Here is a 17765-nt window from a genome sequence, read left to right as displayed (position 1 = left end):
TGGCAAGAAAATGCCCTCAGCCACCTCTGTAAGCTGTGTATCAGAGATCAATCGAATCAATGCTTCAACATGAAAAATCTAACAATTTTCAGAAGAAGATGCAAGCGGCATTACAAGCAATTGAAGAGGCAATCTCCTCCCACAAAGAAGATACAAGGAAAAACCATGAGGAGACAAAAGACAACCTTGATAAAATGAATCAGGAAATTCATAACATAAACTCTCAATTAGAAAGCTTCCGACAGATGGTTACAAAGAATGAACAAAGAATTCAGAAAATAGAAGACAAGCCAGTAGAGACTGATCAAAAGATGGAAGAAATAAAAGATGAAAATCAGAACCTGATGCAGGCAAATAGAGAATTGGAAGATTCAATGGCAGTTTTGGAAATGGAAAAGGCATCTTATTTTTTTTAAGATTTCAAAACGTAACGGAGGACAAAGAAGAGGATCTCGCGGATTTGATGACAGAGCTATCGGCTGAAGCACTGGAACTTGGGAAACAGGAAATGGAAGGAAAGATAGACCAAATATTTCGAGTCAAACTATGCGAGGATAAATAAAGTCCCTAGAGAAGTACATGTTAGATTCATCAAAAGATCTACAAGAGATGAGAATGAGAAGAGAGAGAGAGATGATCCACTGCAATATAAAGATAAGGAAATTGTAGTGCTGAAACAGATCCCTAGGAGGATAAGAGATTCAAGAAGAGAATATCAATTCCTGACCAGAAAATTAATTGAAAAAGAAGTGAAGTTCAGATGGCTGATTTCGGAAGGGATTTTAATTAATTGGCACATGAAAAGATACAGATTGGACACTACACTCAAGGCAATGGAACTTAATGAGAGATACAAAGCTTTTTTGGAAGGGGAAAGTCCGGAATTTCATGCAGAGAGAGAAGCAACAAACCAGGAAGAGATAGTAATAGAAGGAGCAGCCAAACTAAGGAAAGAAACAGAGAACACAAACATAGAAAAATGGGCAAAAGCAAGAGAACGAAGACTGATAAGAACAACTAGGAGAATCAAACCTAAATATAATTGAAGAAGAGGGAGAAGGAAAATGGGTTCCTTTTAATGAATATAAATGGATTGAACTCCCCCGCGAAAAGAAAGCGTGTTTTTTACACGACTACGAAAATTAAAAATGTGTACAAGAAACACATATTAAAAGACAATATTACAAACTGTTGGAACAACTGAAAATCTGGAAACTTCACTTCACACTAGCACACAGGTCTGCAACCCGTGGTTCCAGAGCCGCATGCGGCTCTTTCAGCCGTCTCCTTGCGGCTCCCAGTCCTCTGCCATGTGCAGTCCAAAAAAAAAGTGGGACTAAAAAAGTTCAACCAATCAATTCAAATATGCAGGGTAGGTGCATATCTCACCTTGGCTCCACTCTTCAAACCCTGTTCTACGCATGTGCGCATGTACGCACATGGGCACACATTTTTTGCGGCTCCCAGTTTTTCCTTTTGTGAGGGAACCGGTTCCGAGTGGCTCTTTCACTGTTTCAGGTTGCTGACCCCTGCACTAGCACAACAAAAGGAGAGAGGAATAGCTTTATATATTAAAGAAACAATGAATCGCAAACAAACTTACGCAGATGAAGAGGGAAGAATGTTAATGGTAGAAATAATGATAAATCAAAAACAGATATTGACGGTAGAAGAATTTTATCAAAAGTTACACAAAAAATAGTGGAATTGGAATATCAAAACATTTATTTAATGGAAGACTTTAATTTAATAGTAGATGGAAAGATGGACTACAGAAGTAGCAAAATAGGGGGGAAAAGGAAGGAATATAATCCCTAAGGTTTTCTTTAAAATGGCACATATGGAATATATGGAGAGAAAAGAATCCAAAAGAACTACAATATACGTTTTACTCAAACAGGCACAAATCATGGTCTAGAACTGATATGATATGGATACCTCCTGAATTAAGCACGATTATACAAGAGATTGAGATAGAAGCCAATATATGGGCAGACCATAATCCGATAAAAATGACTTGGAGAGGAGCTAAGAAAAAAGTAAGACGGTCTTTGTTGTGTACTGGGTTGTTTGCTTGAATGAAAAGACAAGGCGAGTGAGTTCAGGCAGGAACATGCTTTTATTGTAGAGCAGGAACTGAACTGGGAAACAGGGCTGCGATTGCAGCTATTTATACCCTGGCCTCTAGGTGGCGGCCAATAGGTTTAAAGCAACCTATTGCCGCCCTAGAGGCAGCCAATGGCAGCTCCGGAGACAGGTTGTCTGAGGAGCTGGGAGCCGCTAGCCAGCTCCTTGCTTAAGCAACCTTCCAGCATTCAAACTCATGTGGTACACTCAGCAAAACAAGTCCCAATACATTACAATCTTTGAATCAATCCTTATGGAAAGAGAAAGAATTTATACAAATAGCAACAAAGGAAATGGAATTTCTCTTTAAAATAAAAAAGAAGAGACATCGCTTCAAAATGTGCGGGATACAGCTAAAGCATGCTTTAGAGGTTTGGCTATAACTTACATGGTGAAAATGAAGAAAAAAATGCAACAACAAACGAAGTTAAAGCAGGATTTTATAAAATTTTATACTTATAAAATTGGAATTGGAACTACAAAGGGATCCACAAAAAGAAAACTCTTAAAAAGCAAATGGAAATAATAAAACACAAATTAAACCTAGCAGAGGCTGAAAAAAAAATGGCCCAACAAATTAAAAGGGCAAAACAAAACTTTTTTGAAAATGCTAATAAACCGGGTAGGTGGACCAAATTGATAACCAAAATCTATTCAGATAAACAAAAAAATCAATTGTCAGAAAAAACAGATCTTCAGATAGTTAAGAAAGTTAAATACCTGGGGATATACTTAACAGCAAGATGTGCAACAATAAAAGTTTGATCCCCCAGTTTAATCAGAAGCCGCTTTCAGCTACCCCAAACTCCGTCTTTGTCCCTTCCCGACTTAAGTGGTCAGTCCCAGCAGCCTCTCGCTGAATTCCCAAAGCTTCATGGCCATGTGGTCATCGCGGGCCTGTGGCCAGGGCGCTTTTGCGTGGCAGTCCACGAAATACTGCCCGCTCAGCCTCTCAATGCCCTCCTCGGTGGCACAGTAGATGGTGGTCTGGGCACCAGTGTTGCAATCTCGTCTGAACAGCTTCATGAATCCAAACACCCGAAATACCCACCATGGAAAGGAGCGACTAAGTTCAGTTCTAACAGATCCTGAAATCAAAAAAGAGTTGGTTGTGTGAACAGCCTGGGAAGGAAAGAAGCACCTTCTGGGGTGACCCAGGAGGAGGAGGAGGAGGAGGAGATCCTGAATGAACCCTTCACACAACTCTCGTTTCCCATTTGGCAGCCTTGGGGCAACTTCTAAATATTTTTCAGAAGACCCAACACTGCAGAGGGAGTGTTTCTCTGTGTATGTGTGACTGTGTGTGCATTGCATGTGGTGCATTGCACACTTGGATCCAATGCACACCTGACTGGCTAATAGATTCAAATAGATAATATTACATAATGAAGGTCTATCTGCTTAAAATAGTTTGTGTGTTTGTGTCTCTGTGTGGCCACACACAAAAATCCATTGGAATTAGGTGGCTAGTACAAGCAGTCCTCATCTTACCAGTTTGTTTACTGGCTTTTCAAAGATATTCTTTCTCTGTTATTCTGTTTTTGCTTCCATATGGCAGAAAAATAGGTTGCCAATGGTTAGTATCTGCAATCATCAACGGGGGGTAGGAGCAGCTCACCGCCCCCCAGCAATTTCAGAGCCTCAGAGGGCACAGGAGCAAACTTGCCCTTTTTAGGCCACGATAATAACTGGCATTCCAACTGCCAGTTTCCTTTTGACCAGGATGGGCTGTGTTATATACTGGGCTCTTGTGAAACACCACGTGGGTTGCTGGAGCAGCTAACGGCTCTCTAGCAACCCAGAGTACAAGTCTCCTGTGCTGCAATTGGCTATCTCCAGGCAGCAATGATTGATTCAAACCTATTGGCTGCCACCTAGGGGCTAGACTACATATTGCGGCTAGTTGCAGACAATTCCCCAGTACAGTTCCAGCATGAAATAAACAATGAGTTATCCTGTACTCTGCTCCGTGTCTTCATTCCTGTAAAATGAAATCAACCTTTATTGTCAAAGTACAAAAGTACCAAAGAACCCGCTATTTAACAGGCTGGAAGGCGCCAGACAGAGGCGAAGTCTTAGCTCAGCCCTTCTGAACGAACCCTCCTTTGTCCTTTCGTGGATTCTAATAATGCAGGGTGAAAATAATTTGTGCAGTGCACAAATGAAGTGTTCACATTGACTGATGCACTGGCAAGAATGCTCATCTTCTACAGAGGAACAAAAGGAAGTCAACAAAGAGAAAATGAAAACCTGGATCTCTGCCAGCATCACTGTGGATTAATCCATTCGGCTCCTGCCTTCCTACATAAACTATTTTGGTCTGCCCTGAAATCTGCCAGTTCAGGGGTGCCCAGCCTTGGCAACCTTAGGATATGGACTTCAACTCCCAGAATTCCCCAGCCAGCCATGCTCAGAGAGCACCAAGGACCCCAGTTTCCTCCTCCTCTCCTCACTCCCTTCTAGTACTAATTATGTTACCTGGCTGGGTCATGAAACGTCTGCCAGAATATCACCAAGCTCAGAGAGCACTACAGTAAGGACCCCATAGTCCTCCTCCTCCTCTTCCTCCTCCCCCTCTTCCTCCTCCTCCTTCTCCTCCTCCCTTCTAGCCCTGCTGATGTTCCCTAGTTGGGTCATGAAACGTCTTCAAGAAAACCACCCAGCTCAGAGGGCACCAAGGACCCCACAGTCCTCCTCCTGTTCTTCATCTTCCTCCTCCTCCTCCTCCTCCTCCTCCTCCTCCTCCTCCTCCTCCTCCTCTTCCTCCTCCTCCTCCTCCTCCTCTGTGCAAACCCCCTCCCCACTAGCCCTGATGATGTTCCCTAGTTGGGTCATGAAACGTCTGCAAGGAAACCACCCAGCTCAGAGAGCACCAAGCACCCCACAGTCTCCCCTCTCCACCTCCTCCTCTTGGCAACCCCCTTCTCTCCCAGCAGTGATGATGTTATTTCCATTTTTGTCAGTGTCGAGTTGGCTGTGGTGAGTTGTCCTATTCCAATTTACTCTTGCCAGGGTTCAATTGAAGCCTATTGTCCCCCATCCAGGCCCCCCACAGCCTCCAGGCACTGCTAGAGGGCAGCCAAGCATCCCACGGGTCACAAGAGTGGAGATACAGACCTGACTATCATCAGCATACTGACGATTCCTTAAGCCATGGTGATGGATAATCTCGCCCAGAGGCTTCATGTAGATGCTAAAGAGAAGGGGGAGAGTACGGAGCTCTGCGGTACACCGCAAGATAGCGGCCCAGGGCTGAACTTCTCACTCCCTATCAATACCCACTGGGACCAGCCACGGAGAAAAGAGCTGAACCAGCACCAGACTCTGCAACAGAGCCCCAGCCGTCTCACTGTAACTGGCCCAAAAGGATACCACAATCCATGGCACCAAAAGCCACAGAGAGGTCAAGGAGAGCAAGGATGGATGCACCACCCATATCCTGCTCTTGCCAGAGGTCATTGACAAGCACTACCAATGCCATTTCTGTCCATAAGGGGTCCAGATAATCCATTTCACCCAAGCCCACCACCTTGTCCCCGACCTTCCCTAAAAAAGGGAAGATTGGAAATCAGACAGAAGTTGTCCAAGCAGGTAGGATCAAGCGATGGTATTTTGAGGAGGGGGGGGGAAATGAGGGTCTCCTTAAAAGTTTCCAGAAATGTCCCCTCCTGAAGTGATATATTAATCACTGCTTGAACTCGCATGCTGGTCACCATCCTGGAGGCTTTTACCATCCAGGAAGGACAAAAATGTAACTGGATCCATAAGGGGAAACTAAAGGACTTCGTACAGTGGAGAGGTTATCCAATAGCAGAAGTGAGATGGATCAACAACATCAGAGCAGAATGTTTAATAAATAGATTTCATGCAAAGTACCTCCAGAAACCACGCCCCCCCTTAAGTAGGAAGCAGAGAAAGAAGAATGGCTTTAATATGTGTTTACTATTTTTCAGGTTCCTGCCAGGTTTTAGGAGGGTCTGCCTGTCAAGTTTGAAGCATGTTTCTGCTAGTCCGACAATTACTTCTCAGCTTGCCAACAAACTTGGGGGGAGGGATAGGGGACCGGAATGCAGACATCAAAAGATCAAAAAAGCAGATCGTGAGAACCAAGGACAGTTCACCAGGTGTCTGGCCAGACCCAGAGACACTTTCTCATAACAATATTTTTCCTCCTAATTGGGCAACGTGACCTGACCAAGAAGGAGGAGGGGGAATTCTATACTTTTACTATATGGGGCTTAGGTGTGGTTTTGCCAGAGCTGATTTTGATTGCATGCGTGCCAAAATAATGTACTTAATAAAGTTTTACATTAAGAGTTCAGAAAGCCTTGAAGGTGTTTACTTGGTTGGGTTCATCAGTCAGAGCTTTGACACCGATGATAAATTGATTTTTCCAAGGGCGTTGTAACTTTGAAAGGTTACTAAATGGATGGTTGTAAGTCAAGGGCCACTCAGGGTCTCAATGCCCTCCTTGGTGGCGCACTAGATGGTGGTCTGGGCGCCAGTGTTGCTGGCTTGACAGTCCAAAGCAGCCAAATTAACCAGTGGGGTGGGAGCGAGTCATTTCAGTTTGAACAAATACTAAAAGCAAAGGCTGTGAGAGCAGGGTGGGGATGGAAGGTTGCCTGGATTTTTGGGGGGTGGGGGGAGGTCCCATATTAACTGTTTGCACAGCACCTGTTTCTCCCAGGAATCACGGGCCATTTGGGCAACAGTGATAGTAGTGAGTGGCATTTATGGAGACGAGGAGGAGGAGGAGGAGGAGGACAAAGAGGAGCAAGAGACGGGGGAAAGCCTCATCCCTGCCTTAGGCAGGAGGTCGGACTAGAAGACCTCCAAGGGCCCTTCCCACCCTAAGCTTCTTGGATTCCATCAGCTCCTGGACCCAGAAGGGGGGAGACATCTCCCTCCACAAATGAGCCCGATGGAGGAAACTCGCAGGGTGGCTCTACAGAGTGGGTCGAGGGAGCCCCCAGTGGGAGAGAAATGCTTGGCGGAGCCCCAGCCAGACCTGGGGGGGGTCTCCATCTGGGGCTTCTTGGAGCCAGACTTCCACTCACCTGGATCAACTGCGTAGCAGGTGACGTTGGTTCCTTCCAGCCGGTTGGCCAGCTCTCGTGCATGGAGAACGTTGGCTAGTTTGCTGTTGGAGTACGATTTTATGACTTGCCACATCCCCTCCGCCGGCTTGTAGATTTTCCGAAAGTCAATCTTCCCAAAGGCATGCATACTCGAGGACAAGATTACGACCCGGCTCGGGGCGCAGCGCTTCAGCCGGTCCAGGAGCAGGTGGGTCAGGAGGAAGTGGGCCAGGTGATTGACCTGGAAGTTCTCATCAAAGCCATCAGTGGTTTGACCAGCCTTAAAGACCCCTGAAAGAAAAATAAGTACAGGTAGTCTTCGCCTTACAACGGGTAACTCTGCGATCATTCAAGGTTACCATGGATGTAATTACCAAATGGCAATTACGACCCGGTTCCAAAGTTCCAGTGGCTCCCCCTTGTGGCCACATGATTGCCTTCTGGGTGCTTAACAGCCAGCCTGCCCTTCACAACATGTCAAGCGACCGTGATTTATTACATTTTTGCCCAAAAGGACATTTACTTGCAGTTTTCAGCAAAAACACTTGTAGTGAACAATCGGTTCGCTTAACAACCGCTTCAAAAAAGGTCGTAAAATCATGTTGGTCACAGGGGTGACCTGCTTTACATCCATCACAACATACAACCATAATTGGCAGACTCCATCATGGTCATCAGTCAAGGACTGCATGTAAAGCATCCAGTTTGGTCTAGTGGTTAAGCCACGAAAGCCGGCTGGGTGACTTTGAGCCAATCACCAGGAGACAAGTTCTAGTCCTGCCTTAGGCATTAAAGCCAGCTGGGTGACTCTGCACCTGGAGACCCCCACAATATTCCCACTTCCTCGCCCAGATACCCCGGGGGGGGTCTGTTTGACACCCACCGGCATTGTTGATGAGGATGTCCAGACGGGGCTCCGATTTTAAGAAGGTCTGTGCAAAAGCTCGCACGGAGTTGAGGCTGGCCAGATCCAGGATCATCAGGATCACCTCCGAGTTTCCACTTTCCTGGAAAAGGAGCAAAAGGAATCCTGAGAAGAATCAGGATCGGGTGTGGCTTCAAAGGCTGATCCCAGCTTACTCACCTTCTACATATCTCTGTTCACCTCCTGACAATTAGTCTGGGTCAGACATGACAAACACAAGGCCTGCAGGCCAGATCCGGCGCATTAGGAGCCCAGATTTGGACAACCCTTCGCCGCCCTCCACCCCACCCATGGCGGCTTCGGCTAATGGGAAGAGCAGGGAGCCCCCATGCCCAAGACGTAGTGGGGACTGTGCAGCCCGCTCAGCACAGGTGGGTCTGAGTGCAGCAACTTCCGGGCCATCCCTCCAAGCAGCAGACAGAGGCAGGGGCATGGGGGGAGGCACGTGACCCAGCCTGGTGGACACGCCAGGTGATTGGAAGGCCATGTGCTGTGTTCCAGCTGTGGTGGCCACGGGCAAGCAAATGGTGTGAGCACAGTGAGGCAGTCCAGCCAGTTGCCGTTGCCACCATGCCATGCCCCCTGCATGCTCGGCTCCCACCATCCAACCTCATCTTCCAGCGAGCACTCGGGAGCTCAAGGGCCAGGTTGGGTACCCATCGCCCAGGGTCCAAGGCCACCCACATGGCTTGAGAGGGATGGTGAGGCTTCTCCAGTGGATCAGGCCCTGGCTCCCACCCTGGTCACAACCTACTTCATTGGAGACCCCTGGATACCCCCCCAGCCCCACCCGGCCCCCACATGCGCCTCCTGGTGTAAGCAATGTTGAGCTGCCAATGCCCAACCCAGCCACGCCCACCCCAGCCATGCCCAACCAGTCAGCCACAGCCATCCCAACACACACACACACACACACACACACACACACACACGAGGGCAACCACAATGATGACACAGCCCTCAATGAAATTGAGTGACACCCCTGCTCTGGGTGGTGTGTAATAAAACAATCCAGGTAATCCTCAACTTGCAACGATGCAAAATTCCAATGCCACTGAAAAAAGCTATTTACAACCAGTCCTCACACTTTCGACCAGTGCTGCATCCCCAGAGGTCACGTGATCAGAATTTGGAACATCGGTCTCATTATGACTCTTATGGCACCATATTATGGATATTTTATTGTGGTTTTTACCCCAACTTAATATTTATCTCGCCTTTTGTACTTTTCACCTATTTGATATACACGTATTTATTGATTTATTTAAATCTAGGTTTGTGTTTGTATGAACAATGTGTTTTATCTGTGCTGCATATCAGGGATTCCATGATGTGTGTAGACGCCATGCGCTTTATAAATGAATAAAAACCATCAGGAAAAGACCTGAGTGCTGAAGAACGGAAGGAAGGAGAGACCCGCACGGCAGGCACTTACCCGTCTGATGTCGCACACAGCCGATTCTCCTCTTGCTTTGTCGCGGCAGGCCAGAATGACACGGGCGCCTCTCTGGGCCAGATCCAGCGCTGTGGCCTTCCCGATCCCAGTATTTCCACCTAGGAAAGGATTCACTGAGATCAGCCAGCCTTTGCTGGTGTCATGTGGTGCAGGTAACAGGAAAGGGGAAACTAAAAAAATTGGACAACAGGAAAGGCAAAACTAAACCTGAAGAACGGGAAAGAACCTATTGTTCTAAGAAACCATAAAATAACCCAGAACCTGAAAACAAGCTAACGAACCATGCTCAACAGACTATTCGATATTAGCTGACACTCCTTGTATATATAATCTGCTAATTATAATGGCTAGATGAATCAAAAGTTGGAATTAAGATTGCCGGAAGAAATATCAACAACCTAAGATATGCAGATGATACCTTTTCCTAATGGCAGAAAGTGAAGAAGAACTAAAGAGCCTCTTGTTGCGGGTGAAGAAGGAGAGTTCAAAAGTTGGGTTGAAACTTAACATTAAGAAAACCAAGATCATGGCATCCGGCCCTCTCAATTCCTGGCAAATAGATGGGGAAGAAATGGAGGTAGTGACAGATTTTATTTTCCTGGGCTCCAAGATCACCGCAGATGGGGACTGTAGCCGAGAAATTAAAAGACGCTTGCTCCTGGGGAGGAAAGCCATGGCAAATCTAGACAGCACACTAAAAAGCAGAGACATCACCCTTTCAAGAAAAGTGCGTATAGTCAAGGCTATGGTCTTCCCAGTTGCAATGTATGGCAGTGAAAGCTGGACCATAAGAAAGGCTGAGTGCCAAAGAATGGAGGCCTTTGAACTATGGTGCTGGAGAAGACTCCTGCGAGTCCCTTGGACTGCAAGGCGATCAAACCGGTCAGTCCTAGAGGAGATCCACCCTGACTGCTCTTTAGAAGGCCAGATCCTGAAGCTGAAACTCAAATCCTTTGGCCACCTAATGAGAAGGAAGGACTCACTGGAGAAGAGCCTCATGCTGGGAAAGGTGGAGAGCAAGAGAAGAAGGGGACGACAGAGAAGGAGGTGGCTGGATGGAGTCACTGAAGCGGTAGGCGTGAGCTTAAATGGACTCCAGAAGATGGTAGAGGACAGGAAGGCCTGGAGGAATGTTGTCCATGGGGTCGCGATGGGTCGGACACGACTTCGCAGCTAACAACAACAACAATTATAATGCACATGCAATGTATGATTTAATGTATTCGAGGAGGGTAGCAGGAAATATGTAGAAGGCGGTCAGAGAAAATGTAACCTCAGAGTACCTCAGCCAATGGGGAATGAGGAGGGATGGGCGGCCAGTGCAAGGAATGCATAAAGATGTGGATTTGAGATGATAAACTTTGGAGAAAACCAAGCTGCGATAGCTTCTCTCCCAGTGTGCCAGCCAACAAGAAAAAGGAAAAAGGTATTCACATTCTGGAACAGACATAGATGTATTTTAGCTTAAGAAGGACGTGTTTTTCAAGTAGTCTATTATTTCTTTTTTTTTCTTCTCTTTTTTGTTTTAAGATATGAGAAATGTAAAAGTGTTGGGATGGCTTGTATGAGGAAAAAGACTTAAATAGATAAAGGTAAAGGTTCCCCCGCACATGCGTGCTAGTCGTTTCTGACTCTAGGTGCAGTCGCTCTCAGCGCCAGGAAGTTTCAATCATCTCATTGTCTTGGCGTCGTTCTGCAGGAACGCTGAACGGGCCATCCTACTTGCTAAGCTTCCCAGCTCCCCCGTCTCTCTCTCTCTTTTTTTTTAATTGAAAAGTTTTACAATACATTTTTTAAAAAGACAAAACCCCTCCCAACCCCCTCCCCTCTCCCCAAACCTCCCCAACACCTCCCTCCCCTCCCCCTCCCCAACTTCCCAGAGCTCAATACAGGGTATAAAAATACAAACAATCATAGTCTACCTTATGCAAACAACAATAAGATATTCAATCTATCGCACTTTAACTCTTATAAAATAACTACAAGCAATTTAAATATCACATCGATACTTATTCAAATGCTAAATGAAACTTTTTAGTCCCATATTTATTCTGGATATAATCAATCCATCTTCTCCACTCCACAATGTATCTCTGTTGCGACTGGTCTTTCAGGTACGCTGAAATCTTTGCCATTTCCGCCAGGTTGGAGACTTTTAAAGTCCATTCTTCTATAGATCACAATGGGCGACTTTGGGCCCATCCCCAGGAGACGGTGAGTTCTGGTCCCCCGCCTAGCCCGGCTTTGACACCTAAGGCAGGACTGGAACTCTGTCCTGGGGCTTTCAGCAGGAGACCAGACTTTCCTGCTTCTGGTGCAATCGCTCTCAGCGTCAGGAATTGTTTCAATCATCTTGGCGTCCTTCTGCAGGAACGCTGAACGGGCCGTCCTACTTGCTAACCTTCCCAGCTCCCCCGTCTCTCCTGCAGGGCTGAACTGCCCCCAAAGCCTCCTGCTTTCTTCTCTGCATTGCTCCCGGCTTCTCTCCATCCTGCTGGGGGGGGGACTGGATCTTGGGGGGGGTGCAGAGCGGAAGCAGAGATTAAGAAAAGGGACTCTTGTCTCCACACCAAGCGAGTCCGGCAGAGCCTGAAAATCCGGTTTCCAGCCGCCTCCTATCCCAGCCAGCCAGCAACAACATCTGTGTAGCCAGGCAAAGAGCAGCCGTGGACTGACAGGAGAAAACTCTCCAATCACTGGGGGGCTGCCATAGAGAAAGGAGGGGGGGGGTCCACCTGTTCTCCAAAGAGCCGGAAGGCCGGACAAGAAGCAACCTTAGAAGTAAGGAGGAATTTCCTGACAGTGAGAACAATTAACCAGGGGAACTCCTTGCCTCCAGATGTTGTGGCTGCTCCATCGCTGGAGCTTTTCAGGAAGACAGAAGACAGTCAAGAGACTCCTGCTTGAGCAGGGGGTTGGACTAGAAGACCTCCAAGGTCCCTTCCGGCTCCGTTAATCTGTTCGGCCTCCCGAAGTCTGGCCACCCCTGGACTTTCTCCCCTGCGCCCCTCCGGCGACTGCCCGGCTCTTCCCGTCCCCTCCTCTCGGCCTCGGGAAGGGGGGGTCTCAAGGGGCGAGGCAGCCCCCGGGGACGGCTGGTCTCTGCGGACCCTCCCCGTTCCCCTCCCCCCTTTGGGGTCTCACCTGCTTTATTCCAAAGCAGCTTTTTTGGCCGGACTTTCTCACTTTCCTTAATGTCAACCACCCCCAACCTCGACGCCCCCCCCGCCTGGGATGGGAGCGCAGCAGCCCCCAGAGCTACCTGTGATGAGAACCGTCTTGCCCCGCAGGCTGACCGCGTTCCGGCACCAGGTGGCCAAAGCCAAGTTGTAGTAGAGCAGCGCGCAGAGCCCCAGCAGCCCCGCTGTGCCCGCCGCCAGCCCCGCCGCCGCCTCCATGGCCCGCTTGCCCGCCCGGCCCCGCTCCCTTGCCCCGCAGCCCGGGAGCGCTTGGCCTTTACCGGAACGGTCCCCGCCCTGGCCCGCCTCCCGCTCCTCCCCCGTGGGAAATCCGCCCTCTCCCCTCCCGTCTTGGGTTAGGAAGGGAGGAAGGAAGGAAATGGGAATGAGGGAGGAAAGGAGGGAGGAGATGGGAGGAGGAAGTCGGGAAGGAAATGGGAGGGAGGAAAGAAGGAAGGAGATGGGAGGGAGGAAGGAAAGGAGGAGATGGCAGGGAGGGAGGGAGGAAGGAAGGAAATGGGAGGGAGGGAGGAAGGGAGGGAGGAGATGGGAGGAGCAAGTCAGGAAGGAAATGGGAGGGAGGGAGGAAGGGAGGGAGGAGATGGGAGGAGCAAGTCAGGAAGGAAATGGGAGGGAGGGAGGAAAGGAGGAGATGGCAGGGAGGGAGGAAGTCAGGAACGAAATGGGAGGGAGGGAGGAACCAATGAGAAGGAGGGGAGGGAGGATGTTAGGAAGGAAATGGGAGGGAGGGAGGAAGGAACCAAGGAGAAGGAGGGGAGGGAGGAAGGAAGGAAATGGGAGGGAGAGAGGGAGGAACCAAAGAGAAGGAGGGGAGCCAGCAACACCATCTGTCCAGCCAGGCAAAGAGCAGCCGTGGACTGACACGAGAGAACTCTCCAATCATTGGGGGGCTGTTGTTCCTTCTGGGTCCATGCGATGGGCAAAAACAGTGTGAAAAGAGTCATTTTTGACTGGAAGCAATGTCAAAGGTGTAAAGAACAGGATGGGATAGCTGGTGAAGTGGAGTTGACGTCTGGGGTAAGCTTTCAGATGGAATTGTGCTTTAGTGGCATCAGGCAGTGGTGTTAGAGCAAGGCTGAAAAAAGTCACAAACCATGCTGTCATCTTTAGCGGGGTCCGTAGTTGTTTTTGTGGAGGCATGATATGGGCAAACATGGCGACCAGGGATCCACAGCACTTTTGTCTGGCAGTTGGACTGCAGCGTAGCCTCTGCCCCAGGTGACAAGGTCTGCAGGGCCTTGCCAAGTTAGGTCTGGAAGTTGTCGGTACCAAACCTGTGGCTTAGGGAGATCTGAAGAAGAAGAAGAAGAAGAAGAAGAAAAATGCCGCTCTGCAGCTGTGGTTAAGGGATGGCCAGTCAAGTTTGAAAAGTTTAGAGTGTAGAGGCAAAGGTTAAGAGTTTCTTGCACTGCTGGGAGGTTGGGGCTTCGTTTTCCCCCGTTCTGATTTTTATAACGATCTAAAGCATGTTTCAAGGTTTGGTTAGCCCTTTCCACCAAGGCTTGGCCTTGGCTATTATATGGAATTCCAAATTTGTGTGTGATTTGCCAATGATGACAAAATTCTGCCATGGCTTGACTGCTATAAGCAGGGCCATTATCTGTTTTAAGTACTTTTGGACATCCCAGCACTGCAAAGGTCCGAATACAATGATTAATGACATGTTTGGTGGCTTCTCCCCTTTGGGGGGTAGCCATGATGAATCCTGAAAAAGTATCAATTGAAACATGCAAATACTTCCATGGGGCAAATGGTGCATATTGTGTAACATCCATTTGCCAAATTTGGCAAGGCTCCAATCCCCTTGGATTGACACCCATAGGGATTGCAGTTGCTTGTTTGCTGCATGTTGGGCACTGCTGGCGAATTGCAATTGCTTCTGCAGCGGTGATGCCAAACTGCTTCTGCAAAGCTTTGGAATTTTGATGGAAATATGAATGACTTTCCCAGGGGGTGAGGGGTTGCAAAGAACAGGCTGAAGGTCCGGAGGCAGCCTGATCTGCAACATAGTTTCCCTCTTGCAAAAAACCTAGAAAAGGCTGATGACTACGAATGTGAGCAACAAAAACAGGATGTTGGCGTTCAAAAAGCAAATTTTGCAAGGTTAAAAAAAAAAGAGTTGTAACAAATCTGGTTGAATGGAGGGGGATAAATAAGATCCATAAATCACTTGAATTGTGTGATAAACATAAAAGCTATCCACAATAAGTTTCAAAGGTTGAAAGGAAAAAAGTTGACAAGCAAAAATTGAAGCAGCCAGTTCAGCTTTTTGAGCTGACCGCTGGGGTGTTGTTTGCTTGGTTAGTGCGAACAATTTGCATTGCAAACGATCAATCAGCTAAGGAAAATTGCAATTCACTTGAGGTTTGAAAAAATGATTCCCAAATTTGCAAAGACATAGGCACAAAAAGAGTGTCTATCTCCAGCCCAATCAAGGATTTCGTTCGGTGACGGATTTTAAAAATCAATTGAGCTAATTGTGCTTCTCTGGTTAAAACAGAAACTTTGGGCGTATGGGATAAATGAATCCACTCCAAAATTTTCAATTGGTTAAACAATAGCAACATCCGACTCCCATCATGCAACATCTACCTCTCACTTTCTTCTACTTCCCATGTTTCTCCCTATCCATATTTCTATAGTACATTCTTGTTCCTTCAGCATTCTAAGGCTTGTGTTAAGGCATACAATTCATGCATGCAATTCACAAATCTGTGCAAACCAACTTAAAAACCACTTTTCTGTTTCTCCCTTCTATATCCATTCATTCACTGCCCTTCTGCCATTCTGGCCTAACTTCTGTCTTTTCTGCTTCCACAGCTTCTATCAACTTTTGCATGAGCCAACTGTTTCTCTTAGCTATTAATCAATGCTCTACATTTCTTTTCTCCAAAAGTATTGAAGATTCAATAATCATATTTGGAGTCAGTGTATATGTTCCTCCTTTCCTGTATTAACAATCTCAGAGCCTGTTGTAAGGCATAAAATCCACAGGTTAGTGCTGATTAAGGGAGGGAAATTCTCCCAGATATCACCTTCTATCAATGTGTCCAGCACACAGACACAAAAACATCAAAAAAAAAAACAACAACTCCACAAAAAGATCAGAGTAATTTCTTTTGGGTGATGTTTAACTAAAACTCAAAGAATTCCAAAAACTTCTCCAACAAAGAATCTCTCCTCTTTCGAGTAAACAAAATTGCAAGCTGAAACTGCAAGAGTGGGCATCAAGTTTCACATCCACCCCCCTTTCTCAGACTGGAATTCTAAGCAGAGAAAAAAAAATGGTTAAAAGGACCAGCCACCCCCCCCCTTCTTCTGGCTGTCTCTCCCTTTCTCACTCTTAAAGTAACACAGCGGGGTTGGGGGGGGGTAAAAGAAACTTTACAAAAATCTCACCACCAAAAAAATAAAAAATAAAAATAGTTTGCTCTCCTTTACATGCATTTTCTCTCACACATCATCCATGGCTTTTACAACAATAAAATCTGCAGTTTACTGTTCCTTTCACACACACTCACATTTACATATCAGCAAATTAACTCATTCACTTCCATTCTGACTGCTTGCATAAACAATTTCACATACAAAAATTTCATTTCATACTGTCTTCAGACAAACCATACATTACAAAAATTCCATTTCATACTTTCTCCAGACAAACCATACATTATTAAATAAGGCCTTTTTGTTTGGTGTTATCAGAGAGGATTTTGACCCTCTTCCAAGTCTTGGAAATAACACAGAACAACACAGACAGACATATATACACAGATACTATTAAAACAACATTTATTTAAAACAGAACAAAACACACATATAAAACAACATTTATTTAAAACAGAACAAAACACACATATCAATTTGGGGTTTTAGGCCAAAACAATAATCCAAAGAGCTAGCTAGATCTCAGACAGGTCCAGGCAGTTGAAATCAACAGGCGCGCCCCTGGACTTTACCGAGAACAGCTCGCCCCAAGAGGCTCTTTCAAGCCCCACATAAGCCAATTTTAACAGGAGTTCATTTCGGGCATATTCATTGTCTATTTGCCTTGTATTTTCTTCCTGCAATCTATCCACAAAGTCTGAATAAGCCTGATTGGGATCTTGATAAACTTTTGCAAAAGACATTTTAGCTTTTCCCTGAGGATATCTTGCAGAAAGCTGCTAAAGCCCCTTCAAATTAAAAGCCTCCTTTGGGCTTTGAGCCTGTTGGTCATTAGTAATGAATTGTCCCGTGCCAAATAATTGATCCCTATCTACCCCTTGAGGTAATCCAGCAAGAATTTTTTTCTCTATTTCTTTTTTATACTCAGATTCCCAAACTACATATTGTGAAGGTGTCAATATCATGTGTGCAATGGACTTCCAGTTCCTCCAGCTGCCAGAGCTGGTTAGATGTTTACTGGATAGCAAGACAAATCTTCCAATGTTAGCTGTCCTGATCGGGCGGCCTGTCTAACAGCATTTGCCACCATTCCTTCTTAGGATAATTGTTAATTACTTCTGGCTGAGCCTGAGGGGCACTGGGAGCCGCAGCTGAGGTGCCCTGCTGAGTTTCTCCCGGCTGAATAGGTTCCTCATAAGGAGGGGGAGCCGGAGAAACGGAAAAGGCTTCTTTAAGTCCCTTTTCGTGAATCCACAAACTTTCCATTAAGACTCGCCAGGCTGTTAACATTTTTGGAGGTGCTCGAGGAGGTTCGTGGAGCCATTCTCCAATTTTTCTCCAAGTCCCTGTTTTCAACGAGCCCTTTTCCGGATAAGCCGGAGTATTTTCCCAAATATATTCCATTAAAGCAATCAACTCCTTTTTTGAAACTGCTGGTAATTGTTTGCCACTACTTTTAAGTAAAATATTAGAAGTTCTGACTATTTCCTCAAGCTCTTTCAGGTACGCTGCCTGTTGCTTAGAAAATTTGTTCCCCATACTCACGAATGGATCGTCGTCTTCACGAGGCGAGATCGGATGCACAGCCT

At 46.6% G+C, this 17765-nt stretch overlaps 1 protein-coding gene across 1 annotated transcript; it reads right to left on the bottom strand.

Annotated features, from left to right (window-relative positions):
* Positions 1-2605: 2605 nt before the first annotated feature.
* LOC310650963 (dehydrogenase/reductase SDR family member 13-like) lies at positions 2606-12987 on the bottom strand (the record flags this gene model as incomplete). The annotated part of the gene is made up of 5 exons (XM_083379860.1): positions 2606-3215; positions 7188-7499; positions 8092-8215; positions 9569-9687; positions 12852-12987. The coding sequence occupies 5 exons, from the start codon at positions 12985-12987 to the stop codon at positions 2956-2958; spliced, it is 951 nt and encodes a 316-aa protein (XP_083235986.1). The 3' UTR covers positions 2606-2955.
* Positions 12988-17765: the final 4778 nt, after the last annotated feature.

Source organism: Vipera ursinii (assembly GCF_947247035.1).
Source record: "Vipera ursinii genome assembly, chromosome: 1".
Classification (NCBI taxonomy): domain Eukaryota; kingdom Metazoa; phylum Chordata; class Lepidosauria; order Squamata; family Viperidae; genus Vipera; species Vipera ursinii.
The sequence above is the reverse complement of the archived record's forward strand: the minus strand, read 5'-3'. Positions and strand labels throughout refer to the sequence as shown.